Genomic DNA, 22,053 nt, shown 5'->3' on the forward strand with positions numbered 1-22,053 from the left:
CATGCAGCCGACTCCTGGTCTGGGTTAAGATCTGAGAGGTATTGCCAGCCATTCAGGTAAGTAGGAGGTTTTGAAGTCTCTTATTCTTTCTGTTGTCTCATTAAAACAAACAAACAAACCCCCAACAAAACAAAACCACAAAAATCCCAAATTAAACACCAACCCCCCCCACTCCCCCTCCCCCCCCCAAAAAAGAAAAAAAACACCCAACAAAACAAACTCCCAAAGTTTGCAAACTGGTGCTTGGAGAATGATACTACTTGCAGCAAAATGCCTTTTGTTTCTGCAAGATGCTTCCCTTGGAGCTGCTACATCATTGTCTACTGCTTTAAATTGCAATGTGGCATGACTGGAACAGGAAACTGATCTTGCATCAAACTTTCCTACACACTGCTACAGCACAGGCTGTATAATGTTATAATGTTTCCTACATCAAACTGTCTAAACATCTACCTACTCACATAGCAGGGAATTCCTTATTAACTGCATAAACATTTATCTGAATAGTTTGTCTCAAGGAAACCATTAAAGTACTATTTATACTTGAGTAAAAAAAAAAAAAAGAAAAAATAAAACCGCAAAGGGCAGTTGGTGATGAAGGCAATTTCTTTGGGATTTCCCTGTTCCCGTTTTCACTAACATCCCAGAACATCAGTACCTCTTGGCTTTCCATGTGCCTGCTCCTATTTATATATGTCAGTGTACGTTTTGGTGGGGAAGGCTTTAAGTGAGCACTCACAGAAACACGAGGTCATTAGTTCTTAGGAGGCAGAGGAAGACAAGGGAAGAGCTACCATTAAGTTAGATAGTTACAAGATTTTGCATGTTCCTGGTGATGTTGAAAGTCTTCTGCATCTGAGAGAGCCTTGAGAGCTGCTGGGTTGCTGCAAGTAGCAAGGAAATGGTTCTAAGACAACAACTTCGTAGCAATTATGGTTTGAAAAATCTTTGTGATATTCTGTTTTTTTCTCTCTCCAGCTGCTCCCAAACCAAAGTTGCTTTTCCAGTTGATCATTTGGTCCAGGAAGAAACGCTCCACAGCTTTTCCCAGGACAAAGATGTATGGTCTGTCCTCTGTGGTTTGCTCTCCCATAAAGCCTGTGTGGTCATGATCATTACAGATGCTTTTCAGAGAACTATTATTAAAAGCTGGGAACAATGAGGTTTTACTTTACACGATAGATCTTTTGAATCTTTTTGGATAAGCTGCTAGACTGATCATTGTTTAATAGCTGTGTGCGTGGGAGAGAAGTTTCCCTAATATCTGGGCTGTCAGTTTAACCTAGGTGGTGTGGGTGATGAGTCCCTCTGGGAGAGCAGCCAAATTGCTACAGCTTGAGTGGCTCTAGAGCATGGCTTTTGGACTGCTTTGGGGCTCCTTTACTGTGGCTACTTTTCCCTATGTATAGTTTTTTAGATTTTTTTATTAATTACTGCAGACTGGTAAAACAGCTGTGTATGTATTTGAACTGCAAAAATTACTGTAGCTGTGTGACATAATGGTGCCTTTCTTTGATCAGATCTTTATTTTTTATATATTTACACTTTTTTTTTAACTTAAAACTCTCTTCAAAGTAGCCGTTAACTATAGGAGCAATACTTCAGATACGATTCTTTTACAATGAACTCTGCATGAAGATTCTAAACTATTGATTATTGTAAGATGATGGGGGAAGGGTAATTTTGAACTTGTCATATTTCTTATGCTCTTCTCCTATGGTTCTGGCTATTGATCATCCTAGCAAATGCAGTGCAATATCAGCCTTTGGTCTGGCCCAAAGAAATGTCTGCTTGCAAAATTAGAGCCCAAAAAGAGAAAATGTATGGAAATGCTAAAAAGAAGAGGTAGGGAATTCTGTTATTTATCCCAGTCTATAATTCTAACTAAATCTCTTGAAAGAAGTAATCCCACTTTCCCCCTTGCTCCTACTCCTCTTTATACTGGTGCAGCTGCATGTGAGGCTATATGGTGAACTGTAGTAGGTCAGAAAAATAACCCTGAAAGACACATGTTGCTAGTAACTACAGAAAATTCACCATTTGTCATGAGCTAGCAGCTGCATTATTTCCTCTGCTTGCTATATGTAGTCACACAGATTATTTGTTTTCTAGAAATCTTTGTAAGGCAGTCCTCCATAAATGCGACACTTTGCACTGACTAGGCATGCTTCTATCACAGGGAAAGAAAAAAAATTCCGTCTGGAAATGAGGAATTAGGTCATAATAGTTTCCTCTACCCCCAACGTCTTTTAGAGGATAGGGAATTTAGGTATTTCTATGCTTTGAGCCTTTCTTCAAAGCATCCTGCCTATCTTTCAAGTAACAATTGGCCCCTGGACTATTTTGTACACATTTTTATAATATTGATCGTGGTTTTTTACTGCAGCAGACAGAAGAATCTATTTTCTTCCAACCTACTTAAAAGTGCTACTTTGCAGCTCATAGGTATCCTATTTTGAATTGTCCTGTACATGAATCTATGCTTTTTCTCACATATGTGTTGAAATAAATTAATTTTCAAACTAAACTCTGCTATTTTTAGCACAGACAACTGTGTTATGGACAGCTTTTTTTTTTCTGAACTAGTCTTTTCTAAAATCCCAATTGTACATTTAAGATTCTGATGTATGGCCCTATATGAATGTCAATATGCAGAATGAGAAAAGCATAAATCACTTATTAATCTCTTCTCAGCAATAGCTGTATTTTAACTTAACTGCTAATTTCATTGAAACCATAGATATGCTCTAACTTCTTTTAAAGAATCAAAGAAATAAGCAAAACCTTTCATTAAAAAAACTATGGCAACACAAACAACACCCCTACCCTCCAAAAAACCCCAAGGGAAACCCAATACTGCATGTATCTGTAGGCCAGGAGTAAGTCAGCACACTTACCATCCCTGACCTTTAGTTCACCTGACTTGCTTTGAGATATATGAAAATAAATGTCTTGTTTCTGAACACAAGTAATTGCTTAGACGGTTGGTAGGTGTCATCCTGGGGGTGTGCTTCTCATCTAGAGAGGTTTTTTAGCTTTCCTCATAAAGCTGCTGTGGAAGGAGATGGGATACTGGCCTGGGAGCATTGTTGTCTCACCTGTTACTATGTTTCATATGTATAATAGTTAAGAATACAAATCTACCGTATTGTCCCTAACTGTTAAGATTCTTTAGCATATGCTAGACTCTCACAGTACTGTAGCACTAATTTTATCTCCAGTTTCCACTTGCATTTATGCAAACAAATGCTTGGTGTCTTGGCTTTACTTAGATTTCTATTAGGAATATGTTCAGTTACTAAAAGATGTCAAAATACATGGAAGTGAAAAGGCTTGACCTCCAGAGATGGAACTGTTATGAATGCTTAAATGATTCTATTCAAATCCCAGTTAACGCATCAGTTGTTATGAATGTTAGTGTATTTGTTTGTGCAGTGCACTCTGTGATACTGGGCTGGGATTTTCCCACAGGAACAAATGAGTTAATTTTATTAGAAACATAAGTTTATGTGCCTTTATGGATAAAGGGTCTGTGGAATATGAACTCACCGTTGCTCACCCCCATGCTCAGCTTTAACTTTCTGCACAGTTACATTGCTTTCAGTAGACCCTTTTCTGTGAAAGGGCATTTTCTGTGTGTGTTGGCATTTGTGAGGTGAAGACATTTAATATTGTGGTTTAGATGTGAAGTTTCTTCTATATGGGAAATTGTCCCAATAGCGAGAGGCACAGCAGCAGAAGGCTGGCAGCCTTTATACACCAGCCCCTCACAGACACAAATCCTGATTTCATAGCAGAAACCTCTGTGCCCTTAAGCACAAATGGCCGGTGTTGGATTATGTCCCAAATTGGACCTATGTTGTTTTGTCCCATATTCTCCTTTATAATCTCTTTGCACAGTACAGGTAATTTTTTGTGTGTTCTGCTTTGTTCTTCAAAGCACAGATTAAACCAAGCTTCTCTCTAAACAGATAAATTCTAGCAGTATTGGGTCCTAGAGCAACCCTTCAATTTCACAGGCCAAAGAGCTACAAAAATAAATAAATTCAGTTGAGCAGAGATTCCAGTCTTGTGTTTTTGCAAGGTCAGAATACCAACAATAACAGAAATACTTATGTTTGAGTGTATTAGTTAAAAACGTTGAAGAACACTTTGGCAAAAGAAAAGTTAACCCTAAGCATACAACTGATTTTTGCAGTTAAAATGTGAGTTTGAAGTTTGAAACTGTTAATTTGTGAGATTTCTGAACAGCAGGGGCATAGAAATCTGTTTTGTGATTGACTTCTCTGAGCTGCAGAGTAGCTGCTGTAGGCATTCGGCTCCTTCCTGGCAAGAGGGGATCCAGACAGGAGAGTGATCTCCTGAATCCTTTCCTCTGGTAAGGTCCAGCCCATGTTTCTGTCTCCATGGGTACCAGCAGCTTTGCTATTAACAGAAAAAAAAAAGACCAAGGATGGAGAAACTTCTGTGGAATACAGCATGAGCTCTGGCTGGAGACTTTCTGGTAAGTGCTTGTGCCCCTTGTCTCCAGTGGTGGTTGAGGTCGCACCACAGTCCTTTCTTCTTTGGAGGCAGGAACAGACTCTCATCTACCCAACTGTTTGCTTGCCCAAAAACTGTTGGTAAGGCAACACCTTTAGATATTTTCCTCTCAACTTTTCAAGTTTTATTGTAAGTGACTAATGATTTCAGAAATTATGAGGGACTCATCAGGTGGATAGGGATGTAGCTGCCCATGCCTCATTCCATTCAGAAATCAGAATAAAATTCTTTTCTGATTCAAGTTGTATAAATCATGGATGCAATTTTATGCTTGTCTGTGCATAGGTAAGGACTCTCAAGAAGAACATGAAGGCAACCCTCGAAGGTGCTTCCCAGCAAATCCCCAGAACCCTGATATCCCACCACTACTTGTGCCTCTATCTTCTCACCAGATCAGTGCCAGGAAAATACCAGAATCTGCCATCCTTATTCATTTTGTAGTGAGCAAAATTGTAAAGGAGTTATTGAGATGAAGTAGCTTTGACTTCTTCTCTCTGCAGGAGTATTAATATGGCTTGTCATTCTCCAAAAGGTAGCAGGATGGCTTACAAAGAGCTGTGAGTACACCTATAAACAGACAGTTATAAGTGAAGGAAAATCAGGGTCCTGTGCTCACTCAGCTTGTGTATAGTCTGCTTACATCATGACAGCTGAGGTTCAGAGGTTTTGGAAAATGACTTGAGGATTTATTTCTGTGTGAGTCCTGAGACCTTTGTGTCTAGTGGGAGTGCTTCAAATGGGCTGATATGAGGGAGACAGACTGATATGAGAGAGCCTCAGGGGATTCAGATGGTCACAGAAGATGTCCAGTGCAGAGGGCTATTCCTCTTATTAACTGATGCTACTGACTCTTCTTTGGGCTGTTCAGCTACCAGTTGTGGTTGTAAGACCTTTTTGTCTGAATGGGATTGCGCCATCCCAGTGGTGTTGTGGGTGTTCACAGTCTCAGCTGTCACCTTCAGAGACAGCAGTACCAGGTACTGACATTCAGTGCCCTGACACAAAGGTTGGAAGTTGAAAGGAATAGTAAGAGGTGACATGTCAGCGTCTCAAAGGATTCAAGTCCGAACGACTTGGTGAGGGTCGCCAGACAGAAGTCTCAAGTGGATGACAATTGACTTTTCTCTCCGCTGTTCTGTTGTTTTCTTTCTCTCCTCACCCTTTGCAAAAGCAGTAAGTTTCAGAATTGAAGTGCAAAGAGCTTTCAGCTAGTGAAACCAAATGTTGATCAGAAGATGTGCCAGGGATGAGATAACACTAGGATTTGGTATAAGCAGTTCATCCTCCCCTGCAGCTGTCAGACCGAATATTTTGACTTGCTACCATAATTTCCTGTGGGCTGATAACCACCATTTCGATACAAATAGTCATAACAGGCTCCATCAGGAGCTGTCCTGAAGGGCTGTTGATTCATTTAATTCCACAATAAAGATTGACCGAGCTATTATTTCGAAAGGCAAGCTGGATCCAGCATGTATTTGTATCAACATGCCAAAGATGACACAATTGCTGCCTCACCCAGCCCAGCAAAGTGAGTTTTTGCTAAATGACTTATTTGGTCTCCATGTTTGGTTGGGAGACAAGCCAGATGTGTTGTCTCTATGAACAGTAAACTCAAAACATTCTCTGTGAGGGGGTGGCACTGCTGTGTTCTGATCACTTTATTTCTATGCATGTTCCTTCTGGATAGGTCCTAGTGGGAGATGTCACTGTGAGGATAAGGACCTTGGGCTTCCTGACATGGCACAGTGACTGAGACTGTCCATCCACCACATGGAGCTGGGAGCTCTTACAGTCTTTGCCACATTTTGGAAGTGGTGAGGAGAGCTGGTATCTGGTCTTGCGGAAGGAGTCCCAGTCAGATTATGTGCAGTGGCTGGTTCCCACCTGCATGTGGACTCTTTGCAGGTACCACATCAATGCTCTCCTTGCAAGGCCCATAGGGGCTCAGGCATCTCTCCAGTTACGGGGTTTAAAGTTTTGGCCCTTTAGTTTTTAAGGAATGTTTTTGACATTGTCAAAGTTGAAGCAATTTGAGCTTTCTTTCATCCAGGAGTGAAATTGACTCAGTTCTGCTTTGCCCACTTTTATTTAAAGACCATGACTACTACTTCTGAAATGTTACTCATGAATGATATGTTATTACATTATCTGCCTTTCCATCTGTTAAATGCCATGTTTCCAGGAGCAAAAATACCAGTGTCTGACAGTAGCAGCTGTCAAAGGTCTATTTAGGCATCTCCAAAAACTAGTAAGACCTGATAGCACTAAAGATAAGCCAAGTTTTGTTATGATAAACTTTTCTTTGGATGTGATTTTATAAATGTTACTATTTATAGCATCTTGGGAATTTTACTTATGTAGGAGGGAGGCTGTACTTATCTATAATTTTAAGTACAATTATCTGCTTATTCCTGGTTTAACAATTTTATGTTGTTGTTTATAACCCATGTACAAATATATAACCATCTGTGTAAATCTGCCCTCAGCATTCTGTGTGGTTGCTTCCCTGTTCTGTGAGACAGCACCTATGACCAGGCTGCTTCACAGAGGATAAAGAAGTACCACATGGGTCATACCCATGTCTTATATTCTGGGTAACCCCCATGACATCATGAAAAATCAAAAATCTAGTTACCAGCATAGTTCATAAAGCAGGAGATGTCCTGAGTCAAGTCCTGTGTGTTGCTTAGAACTTACAATTCTGTAGTGAATAGTGCACTTATATGTGAGCGATAATTGGAGAAACAAACTAAATGAAACCTTGTTTATATTAATTGAGTAGATTTGAAGACTTCTTGAAGCCAAGTGTCCCATTAATAAGCATCACCTAATGGACTGTATTTCCCCTGGGAACCACACAACCTTGTTTGGGCATGAGGAAACAAAGAGATTCTGCAATGCAATGGCTCCACAGTGCAGCACACGGACAAGCTGCGTGTCTGCAGGAGGCCTGGGCACCTTCTCCCTGATCCTGGCTACTCTTACACCTATGTCCCCAAGGGCTCAGCATCTGTTGGTCCTTCAACCTGCCTGGAAAATTGCTGAAGAGCACAGTTCTTCTAGTCACAGTCCAGCAGGGATGGGGGGGTGACGATGTATTGGCTACCAGCTGTATATGTATGTATGGCTCGGCTTCACCAACAAAGATTTGGGAAGGGCTCTCCCCACGTGGGTGTGGTGGGTGTGTCCTTCGAGCCTGCACAGTGGATTTTTTAGGTGAGGCACAGCGTGTGCAGAACTGGCCCCACCCTTTAACTCCTGAGGTTCATTTGCCACGGCTGAGCGAGCTTGGACGGTGACAGTGAAGTCCTCAGGGTTAGAACCTACAGCCCCCGGTATTCCCAGGAGGTCTCCCATCCAAGTGCTAACCGGAGCTGATGCTGCTGAGCTTCCAAGATCTGACAGGATCAGGCATCAGGGTGGCAATTAACTGCCCCCATCAGCTGTAGAGACAGAGGCAATGATGTAATGACCACCAGCTGTTCTTGGGGTTAGGTCTGCCCCACAAGTAGTCACAGAAGTGCCTTATGGCAGCTCCTGGTCCCAGGAGAGCTGGAAGATTCAGTGGCAGCACTCGCAGCTCTCCTGGCATTGCATGGACATCTACCTGCTTAAGCCTGCATTGAAGAAATGCATATTTTAGGGCTAAAACTAGAGATGGCAGGGTGCTGTGCTGGGGCCCAGGCTTTTCCTGGTGGCAACAATTGCAATCTGCTGTCAGGTAAGGCATGTTTTTGGTGTGGATGTTTTTTTTCCTGACAGTGCACCCTTAGGCAGCGGGCAGGAGCCACTCTGGGAGGTGGCACTGCACGTTCCCTGCATGGTACACAGCACTCCTGGGGCTCTCCACCCCTGTCGCCTGGAGCTTGCTGGTATAGCCCAGTGCCTCTGGGCTGTACTGTGCCCGCTGGCCATGTGCCACCCTGTGGGCTCCCTCATCACCCTGGAGAACTTTGTATGCAGGGCTGACCCTGTCCAGCCCTTGGAAGCCCCTTACCAGGGACTGCATAGGGGGGTGATGGGGTGGTTTAGGGAGAAGTTGGGCAGAGGAGTGTAAAGATAGGGCTGTTGATAAAGCTCCAACCACCAAACCGGTCTGGAACTGTGTGATTTGGCACAGTCCAGGGAGCTGTAGCTAAAAACACAAAAGATGAATAATTACAGGTCATGGCATTCATTCTCTGAATTTAAAAATGATTATGCTTTCGGTGAGGGCAGGCAGCTGCAGGTTCAGGCTGCCCTTGTCTCCCTGGCCATGGTTAACATGGCACTGATGCCCAGCTGGTGAGCAGGCACCTCTCTTCCTACAGCAGCACCCTCCACCCAGAGCAGGGCAGCCACAGGGCCTCACTGTGCCCCCTCCTGCCCTTGGGCTTTGGAGGGAATTGTCCATCACGTGGATGCCAAAGGTCCTCCTTCTCATGCTGCACAGTTCTTAACATGGATCAGCAGAGGTGATGTAGATCTGTGACACGAGGTAAGCCACAGCCACCACACATGCCTGTCTCAAGGAGGTGGGAATGAAAGGGGCAGGAAGGCAGAACGTCAGCTCCAAACAGGTCTGACCAGCCTGGTGCTCTGTTCTGCTGCTGTCTTGAGTCACGTTGCAGGCTATGGAGGCTGAGCTTCAGAGGGATTCATGGACCAATGGACCAGCCAAATTGAGTTTAGTTCCGTATTTGAAAGTAACAGGTATGTTTAGTTGAAATGAAATAGGTAATGACTGAGAGCAGGGTGGTTTTTATAATGTTGATAATGGGGAAAGTAAAAATAAAAGGTCTGGTTTCCAATTAGAAAATTGTAACCTATATAAAACTACGTCTTACCTGGATTGCCTAATCTAATTTTACATTCTCTCTCACTGCTTACAAGGTACCACATGTGCCTACAAGTGAATATGTCCTTGAAAAAGAAACATAACTACTGTGAATTCCTGCAGAAGGCTTGGATTGAGTAGGAAATCAGAGAATACTGCTAGTAAGTGTAAAAATGTTGATTTTGGAACTGCTGCTCTATGTTTTGCGCTAAGAGTCTGTGTGAGTTTTGCTGCCAATATGCAGGGACAATGCTTTGATACAGTTAATGTGGCACTTCAAAGCCTGAATCGTGTAAGCAGGAGGCTGAAGCTAAAACAGGAGCAAATTAAACCACCAGTGTTTGCTAAAAGATCCTTTCTTCTGACTGCTGATGGTCTTTCAGTCCATTTCCTGTTGAAGTCTAAATGTCTACCAGCTTCTCTCAGAGTTGAGGCATTGCTGGCCCAGGAAAATGAATTCTTTTCTTTTGTCTTCCAATTTTTTCCCCCATTTCACAGAGCAGCCCTTTGAGAGCCCCCTTGCTGGCTGGCTGTGTGAGTCTGCTTTTAAGGCGCCTTTGCTGCAGAGCTTGCAGAGGTGCCTTCTCAACTAATTTTTTATAACATGTAAAGGGATGTTTCACAGAACTTCAGCATTGTCAGTCGTGGGGAAGAGGTGAAGTTTGGGATGGTGAGCAAGGCTTAAGATTGACAAGCATAGGGGAGAAAATGACGCCAAATGGAGCAGCAGTTGCAAATCAAGGGTGAAAGGAGTGCATTGCAGCAGACCTGGAGAAGGCTAGTGTTTATCTGCCATTTGCTTTGTCTGCACGAGAGAGAAGTGGGGGATGCATCAAGCAACAGCATGTGTACACAGGCTACTGAAGTGCATTTGACATGGCATAAAACTCATAAGAAAGCTTATTTAGGATGCTTTGTGATGCACATAAGCCTTGAACTAGCTATGAGTCTCTCTTGAGGGTTCTTCTAGTTGTATGAGATTATGGCCACAGCTTCCAAGCACTGCTGTTGTTGCAGACCTCTTTGTCTTCCTCTGGGGAAAGTTGACTGCAGTTGTCTTTCAGTTTACAGGGAAAATAAAGCAAAAAAGCCCCAACCACAAACAAACAAACAAACAAAACCCCACAGAAAGAATCAAGTGCAAAAATAGAAAGGACTATCACAAAAACAAATGATTGAAACATACTGGATATAAACTACTAGTGCTGGGGTGTTGCAAGCAGAGAAAAAAACACAGGTTTTGTTTTGAGATCTGTTAATGGGATGAATGCACTTGCAGCAGGGGGGTTTGACAGTGGGCTGAACTTTGGGAGAAAATGGGAGACTTCCAGAGGACAGCAACACACCTGGCGGTTGTAGAAAATATGATCACTGAGAAAAGTCTGAAGTTATGAAGCTGAGCACTAGACCTTCCTCATGGGAGAGGATAAGCACTGTTACTGAATGTTACTGAGTGTGCATGTCAGAGCCTCAGGTATGGTTAGGTATATTGATTTACACAGAATAATGTTAGGTTTCTTTCAATGGTGTGTTCTGGGACCTTCCTGTGTTATTGCAGGTGCCAAAATGGGCCTTCAAAATTTTCACCCTGCTTGTTTTGCAGGATGAGGTGGGAGGAAGGCAGGCTGGCAGCCCTAGTGTAAGCCCTCACAACCGCTGTTCCCGAACCCCACTTGTGGTTCCACTGCTGGTCCTGAGCAGTGTTATCTGCAGGTAATAGTCTTGATTCCTGTCCTTCTTACAAGGGTTAACAGCTTAACTTTTTCCTGAAGCAGGCTAAGGTCTCTGTGTGGGTGGGACTAAAGATTTGCAAAGTAAAATTATGTTGCTGTTAAGGCGGCAGAAGGGATAAACCATCCTGGCTCATATATAAATATTTGTACTTACAAACAGGGACAAGAGTAACTGGAGAAAAATGTGAAAGACTCATGTTGTTACTATTGTTACAGAAATTAGAATTATAGAAAACAGCTTAAAACAAATACTGAAAATAGCAGACATTGAGTTAATGACTATGCGGTATAGTAGGTACACTAGGGTACATTAGGAAATAAGAGGTTTGCCTGTTTATTTTCATTTTTTCTTGGCATAAAGAAATAACCTAGTTCATGAGACTCTCCTCTTTAGGGCTGAATGTGCTGCTAGTGCAAGGCTGAGACGGGAAATCTGCAGAGGTTTACAACTGCCAGTAGCAAATCCTGTGGAAAAAGCAAAGACAGAGTTGTGAAGTATTGTTTTCTCAGAACTAGGGCTGGGAGTGGTGAACCCTGGAGTACCCTGCTCTTTCACCAGCACCTCATAGATGAGTGAGGTGGGCTAGAATGAGATGAAGCTACACAGAACATCCTGGAAGGAGAGGGTGCTAGGGCAGGAAACCCTCCTGCACTCCAGGAGAATGGGGGTGCTCTGGCTCTGGTGGTGCCGACCTGTCTTGCAACTGCTTTCCACAGTTCTGGGTGAGGTGTCTCTGGGCTTGCCCACCAAGGGGAACACAAGTGCTCTTGAAGACTGAAATGGGCAGAGGATGAATAGCACTTGTGGATCACTGCCAACACTCAGGAGGCAAGTTTCAGCCTCCCTTATGCATCAGTTTTCTTCTCTAACACCTGGAGGGGAGCTGCTCAGTGTGTGGGGCAGCTCTGGCACCATTTGGGTGAAGCTGCAAGCCAGAATTGAATTATTTCTTGTTGTGTGGATTTGGAAGAGGCACATTCTCCATGTTGCTCTACTAGTAACCTTCTGCTGAATCAGAGGACAGTCAGTGCAATGAGAGGAAAATCACTTGTCAGGGAAAGAGTGATATGCTAAAGTTATAAGAATATTGCCTGGCTTTGAACAACCAATTTTTCTTTGTTAATGTGAGGTATGATCAGGAGCCACTTTTAGATTCCAATGTGGAAAAATACAATACAGCATCTCTTGATGTCAGTAGGAAATGAGCCTATTTATGCTAGGCAGAATTTGGGCATGGCAAAACAGAACAGCCAATATGGTACACAGTATTATGCTACCCTTCCGTGTACTTTTTCTTACAATTCAATATACTCAAAGTAGGGGCAGGCTGTGCTGTATTTCTGGAACTTGTACAAGCAGAAAATCCTGTTAGGAGCACAAAACTGCCTAACCCATGGATTGCTTGTTGCATGCTCGGGACCATCAATCACTGCTGTGCTGCAGTAGCTGGAGAAGTTGCAAGGGTGCCAGAAACATTTTGGCAAAGATCCATAAGGACTCATAGCTGCAGTTTGGAGTGTTGAAACCACAGACCCTGGGTGACCACCTTGCCCATGCCGTGGACAAATGTGTTTGTGGGAGGTGTGGCTGATGGAGATGTACAGCCCAAGCTGGCCACCACATTTTACAGCCTGATGTCTTAACCTAGACCTTGAGAGTTTTCCACTTGGGTTAATATACAGGGCGGTGAGCTAGGGCAGCTGTTCAGCTTTCAGGAAGGGGCAGGACATACCCCTGTGGCAGGCATGGCTACAAGGGCCACAGCTACGTCCAGCTGCTCTCCAGCCTGTAAAGAGTATGCGCAGGGCACATACCTTTAGAGGGCTGTACTGACTCTTCCATCAGTTGAACATTTACTAATCTTCCACAGGTTTGAGTATTTTTCTCATACAAGTTTAATACATTGCACAAATTCTTCCTGAGACCGTCTGACTCATCACTTCCACAGTCTATTCAATCTGCTGTCAGTCATCACATCCCCACATATAAACCTGGCCAAATAACTACCCCTTGCACTGCATATGCACAGTGTCACATGAAATGTCATCTGCTGACAAAGGCTGCAAACAAGTCAGAGCAGAACAGAAAGAAAAAAGCACTTAATTTAAAGAAACGAACAAAACCCACCAACCAACCAAAAAAAAAAAAAAGGAAGGAAGGAATAATCAGGTCAAGTTTCTACTGTAAAAGCTTGGGTTATAATTAAAATGCAGGTATTGCATCCTTCTAGGGAATAAACATTCCTTAAAATTACTGCTTTTATTAAATTTTTGAAAAGATAAATTGTACAATAAAAAGCCCCACAGTCAATTAATAGGATATTTTTTTTCTCTATTTCATTTAGTTAAAAGCCTTCAGTGGAGGCTAGTTCCTACAACTGTGTGGCTTGCCATCAACCATGCTCTGCACAGAAGCTGAACACCATGGCCTCCTGACAACTTTTCAGATGGCTGCATCTCATGTTGCCATGGAAATGGATCTGAGCTCACTGGAAGCTGGGTAATGGGCTCTAAATCATCACTCCCTACATTGAAAAAATGCTGGAATGATCTCAGGTAGGAGTAGTAATAATAATGTCTCAGCTTGTGGAATATTAGTCTTTGTTGGTTTTATTTTACGGAGATGTTATGTTCATGTTTGTATTTTAATTATCTGGTCAAATATAACCCTTTCATTTGCATTGCACTTACTGACCACAGTGTTGCAGCAGTCAGATACCACTCAGACCCAGCAACAGGGAGATCATCACTAAGAAAATGGATTTGATGAGGAGAATTGTTTGCTTTAATTAACCAGGCACGTGGATTCAACTGACCATTTCTTTTATCATGGCTGTCCGGTTGCACAACCACTTTCCATTAGTCCAGAAATGTTTGCTTGACCCATTGCCTTTACAATATATGATAAAGTTCAGTATTATTACATCCCACATTAATGACCTTTCATTTTGCTGTGTTCAGCAATCTCCAACTTTGCCCTAGTTTCACAAGGTTCTTAATTGTACTGAAAATGCTTGCCTCTAGCATCATAGTAACAAATTACCAATCAAACAGTACTGGCAAGGAAAATTATGCTATGCAGACCATGAGAATTTAAATTGTAAAAAAAATTAAAGCTTTTAGGGCAAAACTGTGGCTGTAGTCACAGGGTAAAATGCAGGGCTGCAAACAAAGAAAATAAGAGCTGAAATGCATCTTTTCAGCCTATGGTTTAGTGGAAAAACCTTCTCTGCTTACCAAGAGTCCTGTGAAAACAAAGCGCTCATATGCTAGTCTTAATCGTGAGATATTTTAACAAGTTGCTCTTAAGTTATGTACCTTTTTAGAATTAGCAGAAAAGTAATTTTTATTTTGATATCAGCACTTGAGAAACAGAATTGTTCACCAAAAACGATTGTGCTTTTTTCTTACGGTAGCATATCAAGATATGACCTTGAAATGCTTTTAAGTCTGAGCCTTGAACATATAAATATATTATAGCACAAATACATAATTTTAATTCCTGGAAAAATCTGGCCCTCTTAGAAGATTCTCAAACATTGTTCATTGAATACTGATGAAATTAACACTCTGTATGTATTCTCCACATTAATTTGTAAACTTATGGCATGCATATTTTTATTTATGGATCAGCCGATTTGTGTGTAGATAAATGGCTCTTAAGGCTATTTGCTTTCAACATGCCCTTTGTCAATCCTTGTCAAATTAAAGAAAAAATTCTGTAACTATTTCAATCCATATCCTAAATCTGACTTGCCTCCTTATGGTGCCTAACACCATTACTCAGAAGTATTTCTGAGCCTATGCAGAGAGTTCCTGCTGTATTTGTTTAAAAAGATGCCTAAACATAGTCCATTAGAGTTGGAAGAGCTCTGTGGCAGAGGTGGGGTTTGCATGTTCAGAGGGGATGCTGGTAAGGAAGGAAGCTAGAGCTTCTGTAGTAAGTCGTTAGGCATGCAGCCAAATTCTGGTTTTATAATCTTCCTCCAGGCCATGCCTGTGAGTCTCAGGGTTGTTTTAATTATATTGTTTCTTTCAAGTAGGTTTTATAGGAAGAGGATTGCACCATTTTCCTTCAGTGACTACTGTTTTCAGTCTCAGAGGCCAAGTTAAAGATCTCTGTTGGTTAATTAATTTCTGCAGAATCTTGTCACACCCGCTGTTGTATGGGGCTTGTGTTCTAGAGTCAGAGTTGTGATTGAGAGCTGAGCTGATGCAGACTGCCACTTGCAGAATAGGAAGTTCACTGAGCCACTGTCCAACCAGCACAGTCACTTCAGCTGCCATTTACAGCCACTGCCAAACGAGCACACAGCCTCGTGATGCTCAGGAGACTCTGAGTGCCTGTCCACTGAGGAGAGCACAGAGCAAGGGTGATCTCCAGAAAAGACAGTCTGTACAGAGCTCTAGGAAGAGTACTTCACAAGATTTGTCTCTCTCTCAGAATGATCTGCAAGCTGCATCCTATCTTCCTCACATTAGCTCCCAGTTCCAGTTTGAATGAAGTCAACCACAGATCTCCCACTGACTTCAAGGCAGCAAAGTCTTTGCATTTAGGGGAAAATCAATATGAAGAATAATGATGCAATATAAACACTTCTGTTATAAATGCATAATGTAAATAACACTAACACTCTTTTATACCATTTATTTAAATCCCCAGGCACTGCTTGAAAATAGGTCTCCAAATAACCTAAATAGTTCAGCACATTAAACTCTCAGCCCTTACAAATATTGGTAGTGTTTCAAAGAATGCATTTTTAAGTGAGTAATAAAAAGCAATTAGGCATGTAATTGTTGTTTTAGAGATTTAATCCAATTCCCACTGCAGTCAGTGGGAGTCTACAATTACTTCAATGGGAACTGAGTTGGGACCTTACATATCTGAAGGGAAGGAAAAAAAAGAGGAGAGGCAAACCTCTGCAAAATCAGAATTGGGAATTTCTTTAAATCTACATAAAATGCACAAAATATTTCAGATAGAAGACATTTTTGTTGGGCAGAAAGCATCTACTAACCACAAAATAAAAAGATTTTCCTCCTTTCCTCCATACAATGCCCCTTCTGTCACTTGACATATAATTAAATTATAGGATAGCAAACTTTTAGAACTTCTCCAAGAATTTCACTCAGTTTCTCTCTGTCATATATCACAACACCTAATTATAATTAATTGCATTTCTATGTTTGACAAGCACCACAAATGTTGTTGTTAAGATAATGTATAAACCTGAAATGGGCTAAACATTATAGAACTTACATTTGGATTACATTTAGGCCAGACATGAATGCTATCAACACAGGAAGATGGAAAGCTTCAATGCATGTTTTATGCTGTTACTTTCATTGAAAGTAAAAACTGTATTTAGTTTTTAATGTGGAAGTTAGGAAGATACACTATTCAGAACATTCACAATTACTTGTGAGAATCACAGATAGTATGTCAATATCTACACTGCAGAGATATGAATCCAGGACTATAAGTATTTTGTTTTCCCCACGGCTGATGTGCAAATATATTACGACTGTGAAGATACACAACTCAAATCCAATCTCCCTGTATGAATCTTTGAACTTTTAAGTTGTCAGGAGTATATCTGAGGGGAAAAAATATTATGCTTGTTATAAGATTTTAGTGTTATTTTATTGCATTTTCTCCTTCAGATATCATAGAATCTCATTTACAGAAACAAAAAAACTTGTCATTACTGAATCAGAGTTAGGTTCATTGGTTTGGGTGAAATCTCAGTAGAGTAACAGAAGATGGATACAAGTGAGCTACTCAGGTTCTGGTGGAGCGAGCACTCCCTTTCTTTCCAGTGCAGGAGGAGAGGCAATGGGCATTAAAATGATTAGCCTAGTGTGAATGGAAGCTCTCCATCCTCAGTTTAAAGGTGACACTCTAAACTGAACCCAAATATGGCAAATCATATTCTCTTAAAACTTGCTCTTAGTCTAGGAAGAACTGGTGTAACACTATACAATACAATGATATTTTCCTAATGTAAGTGATTGCTATTAAAGAGACATGATGCAACTGACTTCAGTGACATGGCAAAAATAAGTTTTCAGGGATTTATGGTAACCAAAGTATTACTTCTGGTGATTTATAAAGCCTCACATAGATCTTCCTCTAGACAGTCAGAGGAACCAAATAGAGAAGATAGCTGCAATGATGTATTACTGTTTATTTGACCTCGTTTGCCTCAAGAACAGAGCCTTTAGATCAAATGTATTTGCACCAAGGCTAACTCCGCCCTCCCCACAGTTACTTGTCAACTGCAATAGGACCTTGGAGAATTAACATTTTAACTATTGGACCTTAGAAAATATATTCTACTCTTTCTACGGCAGTGCAAATACACTCCAGTTTCAAGGAGAAATATTATCTACCATCTTTCAAAAAAACACTCCAATACAATAAAAAAGCCCCACAAAACAAAAAAGAAAAAGAAAAACCAATTAAGGACAGACTATGAGGTTTATGAGCAGACCAAATTATCCCGGTGAATCCCTGGAAAAGCAGTGCTTTGAATTTGCTGACTGACCACTGGATGCCACTATTGTTCCACTGAACTGAAGTGTAGTGGTGTCATCATCTGACTGACCTACTACCCCAAAGAGGGGAGTTTAAATAGTACCAATATGCTCAATTTTCTACAGAAAATAAGTGGTTAGATATGAAATTATTAATGGATTTTACTGTGTTTAGACACTTGACATTCCTCCTTGTTCAGAGCCTCTTTTCAGCAGGAATCGCAGCACCAGTCTTCCTTTGAAGGCCCTGCCAGAGTACCCCTATGTTTTGACTGAAAGGAAGCAATTTCAAATCCACATTCTCATCATGTAGAATATTCAGGCATTATTCAGGAAAGAAGGAAGAGAAGAATGACCTAACATTAGCTCTCAAATCTTGAGAGACCTGAACTCGGGAGATTATCATGGTACTGTGGTCCTGAGCTGGCAGAGGCTGCAGAGGAGCTCAGAGCCTCTGTCAGTAACAAGCTCAGAGTTGAATGTCAGAGAGACATTAGGATTAGAAGAAAAAAATGTTAAAATTGCAAAATTTTCTCTGCATGAGTAGGTTTGGGTTATCTTCCTTTTAAAATGTCTTTATTGTTTTTAACATTTTAAACTGTATATATATATTTAAAACTACATCAATTCTCCCTCTGTCTGCAAAGTCATGGGACATGGATTGCTGTATTTCTTACCATCCTCAGGTCTGTGTGCAGCTCCTCAGAATCTGTGATCTCTCAAAAGCCACAGGAAAACCCTGGGACTCCCAGGACACAGTGCAGTGCTGAGGTGTTCCCATACGTGCTCTGCAGCCTTCCCCCCTGAAAGAGCTTTCCTTTCACCCTTGAGATAAACACAGGGTGTAACACTGCCTCAAAACTTCCACCCGTTTGCATCCTGCAACACCAGATCTGGGTACTATCTCACACTGATGCTTTCCATGATTAAATTCCCACTTGGATCTTGCACTAAGCCCTGTTCTAGTAATAGAAAGTGTGAGCAACAGTGCCATTTGTGAGACCTTCTGCTCCCAGCTTTTCCTCAGACATTTTCCCATGCAAGGTCTCCACACACCAATACTGCTCATGCCTTGCTCTCTGTGCCATGCAGCCATGTGGTGGTTTTTTCTTTTCCAAAAGGCAACTCTGTCAGGAAGGAATAGACATCCTTTCTTAGCTCTACTTGATATTCCAGAGGCAGTCATCACCTGCAAGAGGTGAAGAAAACACCTGCAGGTAGTAATGTCTTAAATCCTCTGCTTTAAAACTTTGCACTAAATCAGGGAATGGTGTTACATGCTAGCACCTCACTGTACCACTGAAAAAAAAGGTTTTTTCCTTTCCTACAGATATTATAAGAGGGAAATACAGGGTGTTTTTTTTTTCCTTATGAACACCACACACATTCCTTCTTCTATTGAAAATTTCACACACACACAAAATACTGGATGTTTGAAATTAAAATCAAGATTGCTTTATTCTAGCTGAGGGATCCCTAACCTCATTTTGCAACTGCCTTTAAAAATCCAGGAAGTGCACTTTAGTCACCAGGGAAAGGTAACTGTCAGCTATGTGGATGTGCAGTCAGAAATAACAGCATAATTTATGATTGAACCTGAAACAAATCCCCATGATTCATACTTTTTCTTTTGCAATTTTCAGCAGTTGAAGTGACTTCAATATGACAGCAAAGTTTTTCCAACATGCTTCATGATAATATCTATTTCAAGAACTACTTTCTTTCTTATTTTGCATACCCTTTATGCTTCACTCCAGCTGTTAAAAAAATTTCTTTGGCTTCATTTCAAAAGGGCACTCTTTGACTTATTGTGAATCCAAATGAACCAGTTTTCATTTAAAATGGACATCATAATAATAACAATAATAATAATCATCATCATCTAAGTGTCCTAGAGCACATGCCACAGCCTGGACAGTGAGTGAAGAGATAGGTAACAGTTGTTACCATACCCTCAGCATACATTAGATGTTTTTTTCTGCAGATGTTCAAAGAAATAACCTAAGCTTAGGGAGTGGAATGTTCAAGTGTTTGGTGAATGCAAACTCTTATAACAATTTTACAAAAAATATTTTGCCTAAGAACATTTTTAAAGACCCATTTTCTGGCTTCATTCTGTTTTTAAAGCAGCTCACTTTATTTCTTCAAATAACAGAAAATCATTCTTAGAATATTACCCTAGAGACTGGTAAGAACAAGTTACTCATCCTTGTCTTCCCAGTTCTGGACAGAGAGCTATTGTACTGGTTGTATTTGTAGTGTTTAAACTGTGAGTGCCAGTGAATGAGAAGTTTCTTTGTGCAGGTTTCAGATTAAGAACTGAAGAGAAAACAACTCACATTACCTAGATTTTATTATCTTTAAACATTTAGATTTAAACATGTTTTCGCCATTTTTGGCTTTGCCTTTGCATTTCCATTGCAGTCACAGTATGCAAGAGGCAGGCCAGCTCTCTGCAGAGACAGCATATCTGGAGAGAACTGAGAGACACTGCTCACTTCCATATTATTGTCCTTAACATTTATTTTATATTATGAACCAGAAGCATTTGATTTTAATTTTACAATATTAACTTGAATATTGCATTTTCGCCAAATAGTTAAATAGTTTACTTTCAGCTGGTAATCTGTCTTGAAATTTACTTTTCTAATTTTTTTTCCTAACAGGTGATGGCACTTGTGCACCTGGAGTTTAAGTTGTACATAAGCACTTGTGTATCAGCACTTGCCAGACTAAAGGGTGATACAGAATCACATACACAATTGTTTCCTAATGCTTTTGCTGAGCTCATCCTAAAACAAAAAAGAAAGGGTTTTGATTTAAGTGTCTTTAACTCGCCCTAGCTCAGATTATACCCTAGTGGTGACAAAAAGCACATCTCTTGGGAGAGGCATTGCTTGAAACTACTTGCAGATGAGGATGCATTAAAACAAGAACATCAGCTGTGTTCTGTGTGGATTGATAGCTGGAGTTTAATGGCTCTGCAAGCTAGTCAGAGACGTACTAAAGAGAGACAGGATTGAAATGATTATGTTTTGTTGCTTTCCTGACACTTTCGCTTTGTGGGCATCAAACTGAAAAGACTGTGCTGTGATAAAATACTATTCTAGAAATTTTATTTTCTGAAATATTTTGCTGTATGGTTGTTAGTGGCACTGGATGAAAGCTTTAATTCTTCTCTTCTAACGTGTATAATTCTTTTTACAGCCAGTAAAAGATGACACAGTAAATTTTCCTATGGAAGGAGATTTGTATTTGTATGGAGTGTCACTCTTGGTAGCTCCAAGGGCTGTACTGCTCTATAGGACTGCTAAATGATTGGTAAACTCAGCTGAGAGTGTCAGGGCCATATTTCGATTGAAATGTGATGTCCTAATGATCTGAAATTTGAGATAGGAAAACAAATTACAGCCCTTGGTTGGTGAATGGATTTTCCTGAAAATACATTTAATATTTTGGTGCCTCAGTTCCCACATGTTTAAAATAACACCACTCTTGCTCCCTTCTCTCTGATAACCCTTCAGAGTTTGAGGTTCTGTGCTTATTTTGGGTGCTGAACTATGACATAGATTTGTTTACTTGCAGCCAATAAATGAAGTCTGGTTTCATGACAGGGAAGAGATCAGGTAAACCACACACTGTTTCTGCAGACACCACATTAACACTCTTCATTCACTGCTTTCTCCTGAAATGCCGTTTTGATGTTTTTCACAAGCTGTGGGAGCTCTTTATTTCCCTGATGCTACTTTTTGGTCTTCCTCCTTTATTCCACACTACAACAATTTCAAGCACTTCTGAGTGCCTTAGTATTTGGGAATGGCATTTGCACAGCTATCTCAGCAGCTGTCCTAATGAAGAAGAGCAGTTGGATGCACAAGATCCAGTGACACTTAGCCCTGCCCATAGTGATATTTCATGAGTGTCAGATGTTGAACAAATTTCTGTGTAGTTTTTTCAGACAGAGGTCGAAACAGATATGCAAAATATTGCACATATTCTCTGAAGATGGTGTATGTGTAGTACAGAACAGAGTGGAAAGAACAGCTCTTTCACGGCACAAGTTGCTGTAGCTACTAATATCAAAATTTGTCATGACTTATCTGCATCACTGAAACTCTTCAATAGAGCTGCACGAAATGGTATTGTCTGTGCTGCTCCTTACCTCATGAAAGAGGTCCCCTGAACCACTAATAGTCTGAATGATTTCAAAAAGAAACCTGAGTTGCTGCAGGCATTGTAGCCATCTGTTGTTTTATCCTCCTCCAAAGGTCTTTGGGGTAAATCCAATGAAAGCTTATCTGGTGTGTTCCTACCAGAATGGAACGAAAATCTGAGTGCCTATGGTACCCATATCATGTGTGGAGATAGTTAAATGAGGCAAATAACTGTTCACATGTTTAACCAGTAAAAAGGTTGCAGAGA

At 41.0% G+C, this 22,053-nt stretch overlaps 1 protein-coding gene across 2 annotated transcripts in view; it reads left to right on the top strand.

Annotated features, from left to right (window-relative positions):
* Nucleotides 1–8,234: 8,234 nt before the first annotated feature.
* Nucleotides 8,235–22,053, top strand: part of SSX2IP (SSX family member 2 interacting protein) — a 42,149-nt gene continuing 28,330 nt past the window's right edge. The window contains exons 1-3 of one of the 2 annotated variants that reach the window (XM_071565157.1): nt 8,235–8,266; nt 9,418–9,522; nt 13,440–13,650. In XM_071565157.1, coding sequence (XP_071421258.1) covers nt 13,598–13,650 — 53 coding nt within the window. In that variant the 5' untranslated portion in view covers nt 8,235–8,266; nt 9,418–9,522; nt 13,440–13,597. Of the gene's footprint in view, nt 8,267–9,159; nt 9,238–9,417; nt 9,523–13,439; nt 13,651–22,053 lie in introns of those variants that run through there. The other variant, XM_071565155.1, reaches the window with a different exon arrangement.

This window comes from Pithys albifrons, chromosome 10 (genome assembly GCF_047495875.1).
Source record: "Pithys albifrons albifrons isolate INPA30051 chromosome 10, PitAlb_v1, whole genome shotgun sequence".
In the NCBI taxonomy this organism is placed as follows: Eukaryota; Metazoa; Chordata; class Aves; order Passeriformes; family Thamnophilidae; genus Pithys; species Pithys albifrons.